The sequence below is a fragment of the Lathyrus oleraceus genome, chromosome 1, assembly GCF_024323335.1.
Source record: "Lathyrus oleraceus cultivar Zhongwan6 chromosome 1, CAAS_Psat_ZW6_1.0, whole genome shotgun sequence".
Taxonomy (NCBI): domain Eukaryota; kingdom Viridiplantae; phylum Streptophyta; class Magnoliopsida; order Fabales; family Fabaceae; genus Lathyrus; species Lathyrus oleraceus.
Genome location: NC_066579.1, coordinates 90115510 through 90126635, shown reverse-complemented (window position 1 = coordinate 90126635; position 11126 = coordinate 90115510). Strand labels below are relative to the sequence as shown.

Here is an 11126-nt window from a genome sequence, read left to right as displayed (position 1 = left end):
CTCGAACTACATCCATGATTCTTCTCGTGTTGGAGCGGGTAGCGTATGCACGTTGAGGAATCAGCTTGAACTACTGGAGACGAGGAAAAAATGAAATGAATTTTTATTTTGAGAAATGAAATGCATGATGCATGCTTTGATGCACGTGGCTATAAAAATGTTTTTTTTTAATGCTTATATTTAATTTTATTTTCAGGGAACCGTGTTAGATTCCTTGTAACTTAGCAAGCATTCAAAGAGATCACGGGGAATAAAACAAGAATGGAACCAAACTTTTTTGTACAAAAGAAACTCAAAATCCTTCATTCATTCAATTCAAAACAGAGTACAAGGATTGAGTACAAAATATTCTTTCAAACATAAAGGAAAGTACAACATAAAAAAAAGGTCAAACTGCAGGCTTCTGTTTGTTGAGATCTTCTAACTCTCCTTTGAACCTTTTTATCATGTCTTCACAAAGATAAATAAATTCAGTCACTGAACGAGGGATATTGTCATTGTCTATGTCTTCCAAATCACATCTTAGCATCAAAGGCACATTCGTAGCCATGCCATTACAGAAGTCTATCAAACTGGCAAACTTGTCTCGATACTCATTTCTTTGTTCATGTAAAAACTGGATGGTTTCCTCGCAGGCTGCCAAGCTAGCATTCACATTTTCCCTTGCGTTCATCCAATCTTCACCTTCTTGTAGCAAAGAGTCATGTCGGCCTCTCCAGTATCGTTCCCACTCATTAGCATTTTCAGCCTCCTGGCACTTTCCATTCCACATTTCAGGTGTAACTTGAGTAGCAGCCATAACACTCTCTTTACTGCGGCGTTCTCGTTCTTCCCTTTCTTTTGATTCAAAGAGTGAAACATTGAGGTTGGCTATCTCAGCCTCAAGCGTCTCTCTTATCTCCTTTTTTGTTTTGTGGCGAGCTTCCACCATTTCTCTTTCTCACGACAATCCCTCTCAGCCTGTTTCAGTTGGCTTTTGACGGTATTCAAGCAGCTCTCAGCCTGATCTAACCCCTGTTTGACTCTTTTTCTCTTATATTCCTCCTTATCAGTCCTTTCCACATTTGCTTGAAGTTGTGTTTTCTTCCGCCCAAGCTCCCACTTATGATTATCCCTTTCTTCAGTAATCCGGAGAAGGTTCAACCGTAGCTCTTCATTCTCTTTTTCCAAACTTTGGATGACAACTTTGAGCTCTTTAGCTTCCTCCATAGTGACGTGAGTAGATTCTGGAGGATTTATATGCATTGGAGGCTCATAAGGGTATGGTAATTTGTCTTGAGAAACTCTGGCTTGGACCCAACTTGTATATGGCCCTCTAGCTATACAATTCTTCTTTCCACGCTCCCTTTTTCCTTCTCTACGAACTTTAGTCCAGGCACGACCTATCCTCTTCACCAGATCAACGTCCTTCACTCCTTCTCCCAGCAAGAAACCTTCTAACAACTTGTCTTCTGGTTTGTCATTCATAGGAAACCCAAGTTGCCGCATAGCAAGCTCAGGATTGTAATTGATGCAACCTCGAGTTCCTATGAGTGGCACATTATGGAAGTTGCCACATTTGACGATTATGTCCACATCATCATAAACACGAGAGTACCAGGTGATGTCATTGGCAGTGAGAGACATGATTTTTTGAGACCACTTGAGGTTATCCTTGTTCTGAATAAAAGGCCCTTCGCTTGGTAAGTGAGATAAGAACCATTTATACAGTAAAGGAGCGCAACACTGGATCATCCCCCCCTTCTTCTCATTTCTCCAATGGATAGAGTGATAAACATCTGCAAGCAAGGTGGGAATGGGATTCTTGAGCAAGAAAATGCGTATAGCAGTCATGTCCACGAAGTCATCAATGTTCGGGAACAAGACAATCCCATAGAGTATCAAGGCTAACACAGCATTGAAAGCGACCCAATCTTCTTTACTTTTGAAATCTGAAGCTTTTCCCACTAAGAACTTCAAAGTGAATCCCGAAGTGCCTCCTTTTGGTCCAAGATTAGCCTTCACTTCCGCTTTATCTAGATGTATAGATGAACCTATTTGTTGATGTGTAGGAAATTCCCCTAGACCGGTGTAAGGGACTTCATCCTTGATACCAATGTTTGCTATATGTGAGAACTCTTCCAATGTTGGCGCCAACTGAAAGTCCTGGAATGTGAAACATCGCAAGGGAGGATCATAGAATTGTGCCAAAGTGAAAATGGCCCAAGCATCCACCTCGGTGTTCATGATAGTCAACAGGTCACCATACTCAACACAAAAGTTGTTCCTTCTGATTTTTTTCACATCTGAGATCAACCCCTTAATCAATCCTAGCTTTGGATTCCTGAACTTGAATGAATAAGTACTTTTTTGATTGCCACCCATGTCTTCTGAATGCCTGCAATCAACAGAGTCTTTAGGTCCCTTGAAAATATGCACATGTCATATGTGTTATGATTATGAAATGTTTTATGTTTATGTATGTACAGTTGGGTAGGTGATCATTGGAACATTCTGATTAATTACTTCATGGAGGAAAGGTTCCAGGAATAGGAAAACCAAACACAGGTAGGCTCTAGGGTTTAAAAGGTTCCTAGAATCATGGACCCAATTCAAGAATATTATCGTCAGAGCGACTAATCGTAAGACAATAATATTTTAAAAAGGATCTATTCTAGGTGAGGTCTTTGTATTAACCCAACGAGTCCTAAGTCTCGTAGGTCAATACTACACAACCATCGACTCCACGGTTCTAGACACGGTTCCCAGAGTCATGGATCACACCAGACAATATTATCGTCAGAACGACTACTCGTAAGACAACAATATCCTCAAAAATGATCTATTCTGAGCGAGGTCTTCGTATTAACCCAACGAGTCCTAAGTCTCATAGGTTAACACTACACAACCATCGGTCCTAAAAGCCATAGGTTCAGGGTTCTACAAAAGGTCCTCAGAATCATAGATCGAGGTTGAAAGTATCACCGCCAAAACGACTAATCGTAAGACAGTAATACTTTCAAGGGATCTCATCTGAGTGGGGTTCTCGCATCAACCTAACGAGTCCGATGTCTCGCAGGTCAATACTACACAACCACCATCCTAACTTAAGTTTTTCTCATAGCTCGGGTATAAAGCTTTTCCTCACACAAATGCCAATAGTCCAGAAAGTTCCAATGATACCATATATCAATAATACAGCAATTGGAAATACAGATAATAAAGGCATATATAGATAGAACAAATAAGAAGTAAATAAACAGATAAAAGAAACACTCAAGCACAAAATAAACTAAATTAGGGTTGACTCGCTTAGGCAACTTGTACTTCCCCAGCAGAGTCGCCAGCTGTCGCGGCACGAAAAATACCCGAGCGTAAGGAATGCTCGAAATAGAAACAAAATAGAGTCGCCACCGAACTTTATTTATTCCCAAAGAGGGAAAGGGGAAATATCGATAAAACCCACAAAAATCAAAAAGAAATGGTCGTCGCAACCAAATCGGGTTCGGGAGTCGGTTATGCAAGGGGAAGGTATTAGCACCCCTCACATCCATCGTACTCGATGGGACCCATTTAGTTAGTTTCGTGTTAGAGTGTTAGCGTGATATCGTTCGCGATCTTCTAGTTATCGGGTGAGGAAAGAGAAAGAAAGAAAGGAAAGACTTAGGGTTTTTTAATATTAATGTGCCTGACAAGATTTCGCAATCCTGCTCCTACGTATCTCCAGGTGTTATGAAGAACTCAAGGCATACGTAGTTCTACCCAAAGAGAACTACTTGATGGATTGCTTTTAAAGAGAGTGATACTTGGATCACATTTGAGCGATTAAACCTTTACTTGCTGCTCACTCTTGGAGGCTGAAGTCTTTGTTTGTTTCGCATCAAAATGGATATTGCATACTCTTTTCTGAAAATGTTTTCGGAGTTGCACAAGGGCAGAAAACAAGTTTGATGAGTTTGAGTTGATTTTAAGCGGAGACAAGCATCCAAGCAGGGAGCTCTACTGCAGTACTCAGATGCTTGAAAAGGAAGAGGCCTAAGCCTAATCACTCTCTTTTCATCCAAAAGTTTGTTTATGAAAATGTGTGGCAAATTAGGTCAAAGTTTATTAACGGAAGACGATTAATCAGACAGAGAGCTCTACAGCAGTGTCCAAATAATCGGGAAAGAGAAGGTCGATACCCAATCAATCTTTTTCTTCTATAAGAGAAATGACCTAATTTTAGTAATTACTGTATGTTAATATGGAAGACGAATGTTTGGACATTGAGCTCTACAGCAGTATCCTAACATTCGAAACAGAGAAAGTCTAAACTTAATCAATTTCTTCCATTTTTATTGTGAAATTTTTTTTAAAAATAGGGGGACGACTTGACGTTGGATCAAGTGTCTCAAGTTGACTTATGAAAGTAATTTGGATGTGGCGGGGGTGGTGCTCGACTTTGCAATCAATTTGGATTTGATTTAGGATAAAAGACTCGACGTTGGATCGAGTGTTTGTTTTTTTGTTCTTTTCTGAAAGGGTTGATTTTAATCGTTTATTAACAATCAACTGGTACATAAAAGTAAATGAAAGCGGTAAATTTATTACACATTTTTGGGACTGGGGATACAGTTTGTTGAATGGGGATACAACACAATAATTAAATCATATAAGCTTTGAAAGACAGTTGAGAAATAAAAGAATCTCGTTGTAAGAAGGCCCAAGAGAAAGCCAAGGGACTCGAAATAAAATCAAAAGTTAAATTGAAAAGGAAAAATGTAGCGTTGTGTTAAGTAATTGTAAGGAGATTCATATAAGAATCACCCTATCTGAGGCCGATCAATAAACTCTATACTTGTATGCAATTTCTGAAGTTAAATTGAATTTTTAACTTTAAAATTGCTATGCATCTGTACAAAATCGATTGGACAATTAAGTCAAAATTTCTTTTTAACGATAAATAAAAATAAATAATCAATAAATAAATATAAATAAATAAAAACAAAACAAAAAACAAAATAAATAAATAAACAACTAATAATCCAAAAATAAATAAATAAATAAATAAAATAACTAGAATAATAGATAATAATAATAATGATATGTAGTAACCATAACGTACATATTAATCAAATATGATAACCAATAAATAGTACTATCTGATGATAATAATAGTAATGACCGTGACAGTTAGTAAAATCAAACTTATAGTAATAGTAATGAATAATATTAGTTATAGTTAATAAATAATTATAATAATAATACTCATAATAATAACAATATTATAATATATATTAATAATAATAATAATAATATATAATATAATAATATAATATATAATATATATATAATAATAATAATAATAATAATAATAATAATAATAATAATAATAAGTATAAGCATAATAAATAATTAACAAAAAGAAGAAATAAATGAGAGTGGCAGTTTGCATGATAAGTATAGAGGGAAAGATTTTGGGAGATTTTTTAAAAAAAAAATTATAATAATAAAACAAAAGTCACTAACCAAACGGTGACAAGTGGCAAGGAGAAGAACAAATCAAAAGAAAAATTCCTCTATTTCTTCCTCATGCGTTAACCTTTCCAACGAATTTTTTCTATGGCGGTTCGAAGGAGTTTTACGGTGTCGGTTGTTGTTGCACGGTGGTGAACACATGAAGAGGTGGCGAGTCGTGAACGAAGTTACACGGTGGTGCATGTATGAAGGTTGAGCATTTTGTGGTAGTTAGTGTTGGATATCATCAAGTGAAAAATGAGATAGAAATAGTGTATGATTGTATAAGATGGTGATGGAGTTGTGGTGTTTTAATAGAGATGGTGTAGGTTTTATGATTAAGGAAGGAGGTGGAGTTATGTGAGATGGAATAATAGTTTTTGTTAAGGTATTTTTTCTTATTTAGTTCAGTAACAGAGAGTGAGGTGAGGAAGAGTTTTTTTTGGAGTTTGTTGAGTTTATGTTATGTTAAGGTGGTTGAAAGTTTTTTCCTTAGAGAGAAAAAAGTGAGGTAGAGAAAATGATGATGATAGTGATCGATGGTGATATCCCCTTTCTTTTGAAGTGAGAGGGATAGTATATAGCAGAGAGTGATGATGAAAGAGAGTGGTCCTATAGTCACCAACTTTGTGAGGAAAGGGATCTTTTGATCTTTGTAGGTGGCTTCCAATCAAAGTGAGCCGCGGGTCTTTCATCATGTGATAGATTTGAGTTTTTTCTCATAATTGCAATGCCTTTAGTCACGTGTATGCTCTAACCATTAACAAAAAATTTTTTTGTTCTTTTTGTTATCCTTTAAACTATAACAATATTTTTAACTAATTAAATTAAAAAAGCAAATAAAATAAATCAAAACTCACAATATAAATAATTCTCTTCAATTCTAACGATAATTTTGATTAGAAAACAAAAATAAAAGGATCAAAAATGAATAAAAATCGGGCGTAAAAAATTTTCAAATAAATAAATAAATAAATCAAATGCATTAAAATGATAAACGCGAAATAAAATTTTCGGAAACATACAGGTTTCGATCAAATTTTGAAATAAAAATTGATCGGTTAAAAGGATCAGACTGATTAAAATGCGTCCGAAAAAGTAGTCGAAAAAATAAAACGAGCACACCAGGTTAAACTATGTGAACCGTAGGTTAAGAAAACTGACATCTTCAAGCTCAAATTTGAATTTTTTTGCCCGTTAATCCGACATATAGTTGAGAAACGATTCGATCAGTCTGTCTGTATATCCGAAAAAATTATTCCGATCGATATTTTAAATATTCTATGAAAAAAATGCATATTATGACAAGTATAAAATGCAAATGTCTTGTAAATGAAATGAATTGCTGACTGGATAAATATGAACAGACAATCATACGTAAACGAATCGCTCCTAGATCATTTGCTCTTGATTCTTAAACACAAACAAAACTCTACAAAGATCCAGATGACGATAATACTCTTGATTGTCACCCTCTGAATCTCTAAAACAAGATGCAACTAAATGAATGATGCACTGAGATTTGAGAACTCAAATCTTTTGACCTCTCAATCAACAGATGAATGAATGAATATCATAAAGATTAGATAAAATGCCAGAATTCCTGACTTTTCACCTAAATCCTAATGAATGCTTTTAACTGATTAAATATGCAACAAAACAGATAGATTATGTTATGCTGATGCGAGTGAAAAACTCTCAGGGTAAAATTTAGGGTATGACAGCTGCCCCTATTTAAACATCTTTAACTGGAGGATATGAAGAACTCTTGTCTTCAAATCATCATGGTGAAAGATAGTTTAAATACCAAAACAAACCCAAATTTTGCCCTTTTATGGGAAAGAAAGATATGTTTATGGTTATGACCGAATGCACTTGGATTTAAGAAATACTCTTGATTTCTTAATCAACAGACAATAATGCAAATGAATGCAACGAGATTTAAGAAATACTCTTGATTTCCTAATTGTCGGGCGATATGCATGTAAATGAAGGTTAAGAAGTACTCTTGACTCCTTAAAAATGAATACGAATGAATTGAGAAATACTCTTGATTTCTCAACCGTATGAATGACAAATGATATGGATGCTAAGAAGTACTCTTGACTCCTTAAAAATGAATGAAAATGAATTAAGAAATACTCTTGATTTCTTAATCATCATATGACAAATGATATGCATGCTAAGAAGTACTCTTGACTCCTCAGAGATGAATGAATTAAGAAGAAAAAAATCTTGATCTCTTAATCATCATATGGCTGAATGAAAACGCAGATGAATTGAGAAATGCTCTTGATCTCTTAATCATCGGATGATAAATGATATGAGAAATGCTCCTGATTTCTTAAATTCTATGAAGATGAGTTAAGAAATACTCTTGATTCCTTAATCATGAATGAAAATGAATTGAGAAATGCTCTTGTATTCTCATATGACATGCAGATGAGTTAAGAAATACTCTTGTTTTCTTAATCATGAATGTAAATGAAATATGTATGAGTTAAGAAATACTCTTGATTTCTTAATCATGATAATGCATATGAATTGAGAAATACTCTTGATTCCTTAATCATGAATGTAAATGAGAAATTCTCTTGATTTTCTCAGATGAAATGCAATTGAATTAAGAAATACTCTTGATTCCTTAATTATGAATGTGAATGAATTGAGAAATGCTCTTGATTTCTCAGATGATGTGCAGATGAGTTAAGAAATACTCTTGATTTCTTAATCATGAATGTAAATGAATTGAGAAATACTCTTGATTTCTCATATGATATGCAATTGAGTTAAGAAATACTCTTGATTTCTTAATCATGTGAATGCAAATGAGTTAAGAAATACTCTTTATTCCTTAATCATGAAATGTAAATGAAATGAGAAATACACTTGGATTTCTCAAATGATATGCAGATGAATTAAGAAATACTCTTGATTCCTTAACCATGATTGTAAATGAATTGAGAAATACTCTTGATTTCTCAAATGATACGCAAATGACTGGAGATGAGAGAATCACGTTCATGTGCTCTTGACTGACATTAGGTCTCTGGGATGGACTTGTTATAAGGTAACATGCACGACTGGTTTTTAAACGTTCTTCGTTGAAGGCAGACACTCCTGGGGGAATAAATGATCATATTCAGCTGCTTTTGGCTAAAGATGTCATATTCAGCAACTCTTGGCTGAAACTGATGCATTTAACGACTCTTGGTTAAAGTAAACTGTTGGAAAATAAAATAGTATTCAGCTGCTCTTGGCTAAAACTAATGCATTCAACTGCTCTTGGATGATGCAAAATGCTGGGAAATAAACAAAATGCTTCCTTTGGGGAATAACTGCATGTTCAGCTGCTCTTGGCTGACAGAAGACTCTTTTGGGGAATGAGAAGATCCCAGAGACTTGCTGGGGAGTTCATGAAATTTTGCTGGAGAAAATACAATGTTGGAGAAACTCTGTGTGGAGTTATCTACTGGGGAAACCAAGCAGAAATTCCGTTGACACCAGAGTTCCAATGGGAGAACATCAATCACCTTACATCTTGGTCTGCTGAGGATTACACTGAACTTTCTTGAGAGGTTGCTGAATCTGGCTGAGGTTTCTGCATGATCTGTTTTTGTACATGATATGCAAAATGAATGTCAATGCATGAATATATTAGTTTATGCATTCTGCGGGTATCAAGCTCGGATTCCCCAACGCCTTGTCTTGAATAGCACTGACACCATGAAATAAATTTTTTGTTGTAAAAAAAACTCTGATTTCAGCTTTTTCCGCCAAGCGGGCTTCAATGAGGACTTCTTGCTTCTGGAAGAGAATCCATTTCAAACTTGCTTTAGATTACAATGATCCAGGAAATGTCCCACGTCTTGTGAACCAGATGCATTATTGTAAACCAACAAAAATTCCTTTTATACTTTCAAAATCAAAACAAATTAAAGTTTTCAAAAGCTTTGTCGTTTCCAATATTTTAATGTTTTTATCTTATCAAAAATAAAAAGCGACATTAAGTAGAAAAACAGAAATAATTGGTAAAGCAATGTTCAACTGAACAATTTTATTTGATGAGAAGAATAACTCATACATGGGGTTCATGAAGATGTAAACCCCTCTAAGAGGAGATTACAGAGAAAGAAAGCAAGTAAATGGCAACAAAAATTTAACTGATTTTCCAATGAAATACAACTTTGCTATTTTCCCCTATGTCCTCTAGTCTTCATTACTTTGCTTCTGGAGATGGTAATTGGACTGTTTTCTTCCATCTGAGCTTTGTGGCAGTGTTGACTTGTGTCGCTGCAGTATTATGCTTTTGGATATTCCCTAACTTTTGCGCGAACTGCTCCTTAAGAGTTTCAGTTCACCGGGAGATTTTACCCTTTTTTGCTTAAGTCGCCCTTTCGGGTTTTCGACTTACCGGGCTTAATTTTTTGTTTATCCCTAATTTTTGCCTGAGCCGCCCTTTCGGGTTTTCAACTCACCGGGATGCTCATTTTTTTGCCTAAGTCGCCCTTTCGAGTTTTCAACTTAGCGAGCTTTTATTATCCGTCTCTTTTACTTAGGCATAATACTTTCTGACTGCATCAGAATTGATGGGGTGTGTCAACTCTTCTCCGTCCATGTTCGTGAGAACTAAAGCTCCACCAGAGAAAGCTTTCTTCACCACAAATGGTCCTTCATAGTTTGGAATCCACTTGCCACGTGAATCCTTATGGAGGGAGATTATCTTTTTCAAAACTAGTTCACCTACATTAAACTCTCGAGGTCGGACCTTCTTGTCAAACGCCCGCTTGAGTCTCCTCTGATATAACTGACCATGACACAACGCTGTCATCCTCTTTTCTTCGATTAGATTGAGTTGGTCAAATCTGGTTTGAATCCATTCTGCTTCTTCTAATTCTGTCTCCATCAAGACTCTCATTGAGGGGATCTCAACTTCTATCGGTAGCACAGCCTCCATGCCATAGACTAGTGAGAAAGGGGTTGCCCCTGTTGAAGTGCGAACAGTTGTTCGATATCCGTGCAAAGCAAAGGGTAACATCTTGTGCCAATCTTTATAAGTTTTCACCATCTTCTGAATGATCTTCTTGATATTCTTGTTAGCTGCCTCTACAGCTCCGTTCATCTTTGGCCTATAAGGTGACGAGTTATGATGTTCAATCTTGAAATTCTCGCACAACTCCTTCATCATCTTATTATTCAGATTTGATCCATTATCAGTGATAATCTTGCTAGGAGTTCCGTAGCGACAAATTATCTCTTTCTTGATAAATCGAGTGACGACTTGCTTTGTCACATTGGCATAAGAAGCTGCTTCTAACCACTTAGTGAAGTAGTCAATGGCAACCAGAATAAACCGATGTCCATTTGCAGCTTTAGGCTCAATCATACCAATCACGTCTATGCCCCACATTGAGAATGGCCATGGAGCTGATAAAACATTCAGAGGAGTAGGTGGCACGTGCACCTTGTCAGCATAAATTTGGCACTTGTGGCATTTCCTGGCATAGTGGTAACAATCTGTTTCCATTGTCAACCAATAGTAACCAGCTCTAAGGATTTTCTTCGCCATTGCATGTCCGTTTGCATGAATGCCGAAAGAACCTTCGTGGATTTCTTTGATGAGTAGGTCGGCTTCGTGTCTATCCACGCAT

At 36.1% G+C, this 11126-nt stretch overlaps 1 protein-coding gene across 1 annotated transcript; it reads right to left on the bottom strand.

The window, feature by feature from the left end:
* Positions 1-388: 388 nt before the first annotated feature.
* Positions 389-10393, bottom strand: LOC127093052 (uncharacterized). Its single transcript, XM_051031954.1, has 3 exons — positions 10052-10393; positions 1173-2145; positions 389-837 (listed from the first exon to the last, which is right to left on the bottom strand). The coding sequence occupies exons 1-3, from the start codon at positions 10391-10393 to the stop codon at positions 389-391; spliced, it is 1764 nt and encodes a 587-aa protein (XP_050887911.1).
* Positions 10394-11126: the final 733 nt, after the last annotated feature.

What these genes read in the sequence shown, in the direction of transcription:
- LOC127093052 (XM_051031954.1), bottom strand. Translation starts at nt 10,393, where the DNA reads ATGAGAGTCTTGATGGAGACAGAATTAGAAGAAGCAGAATGGATTCAA. An exon ending in ACCCCATCAATTCTGATGCA is followed by an intron (nt 2,146 to 10,051) that starts GTCAGAAAGTAT and finishes TTCACATTCCAG; the next exon opens with GACTTTCAGTTGGCGCCAAC. An exon ending in GCTCAAAGTTGTCATCCAAA is followed by an intron (nt 838 to 1,172) that starts GTTTGGAAAAAG and finishes TTGAATCAAAAG; the next exon opens with AAAGGGAAGAACGAGAACGC.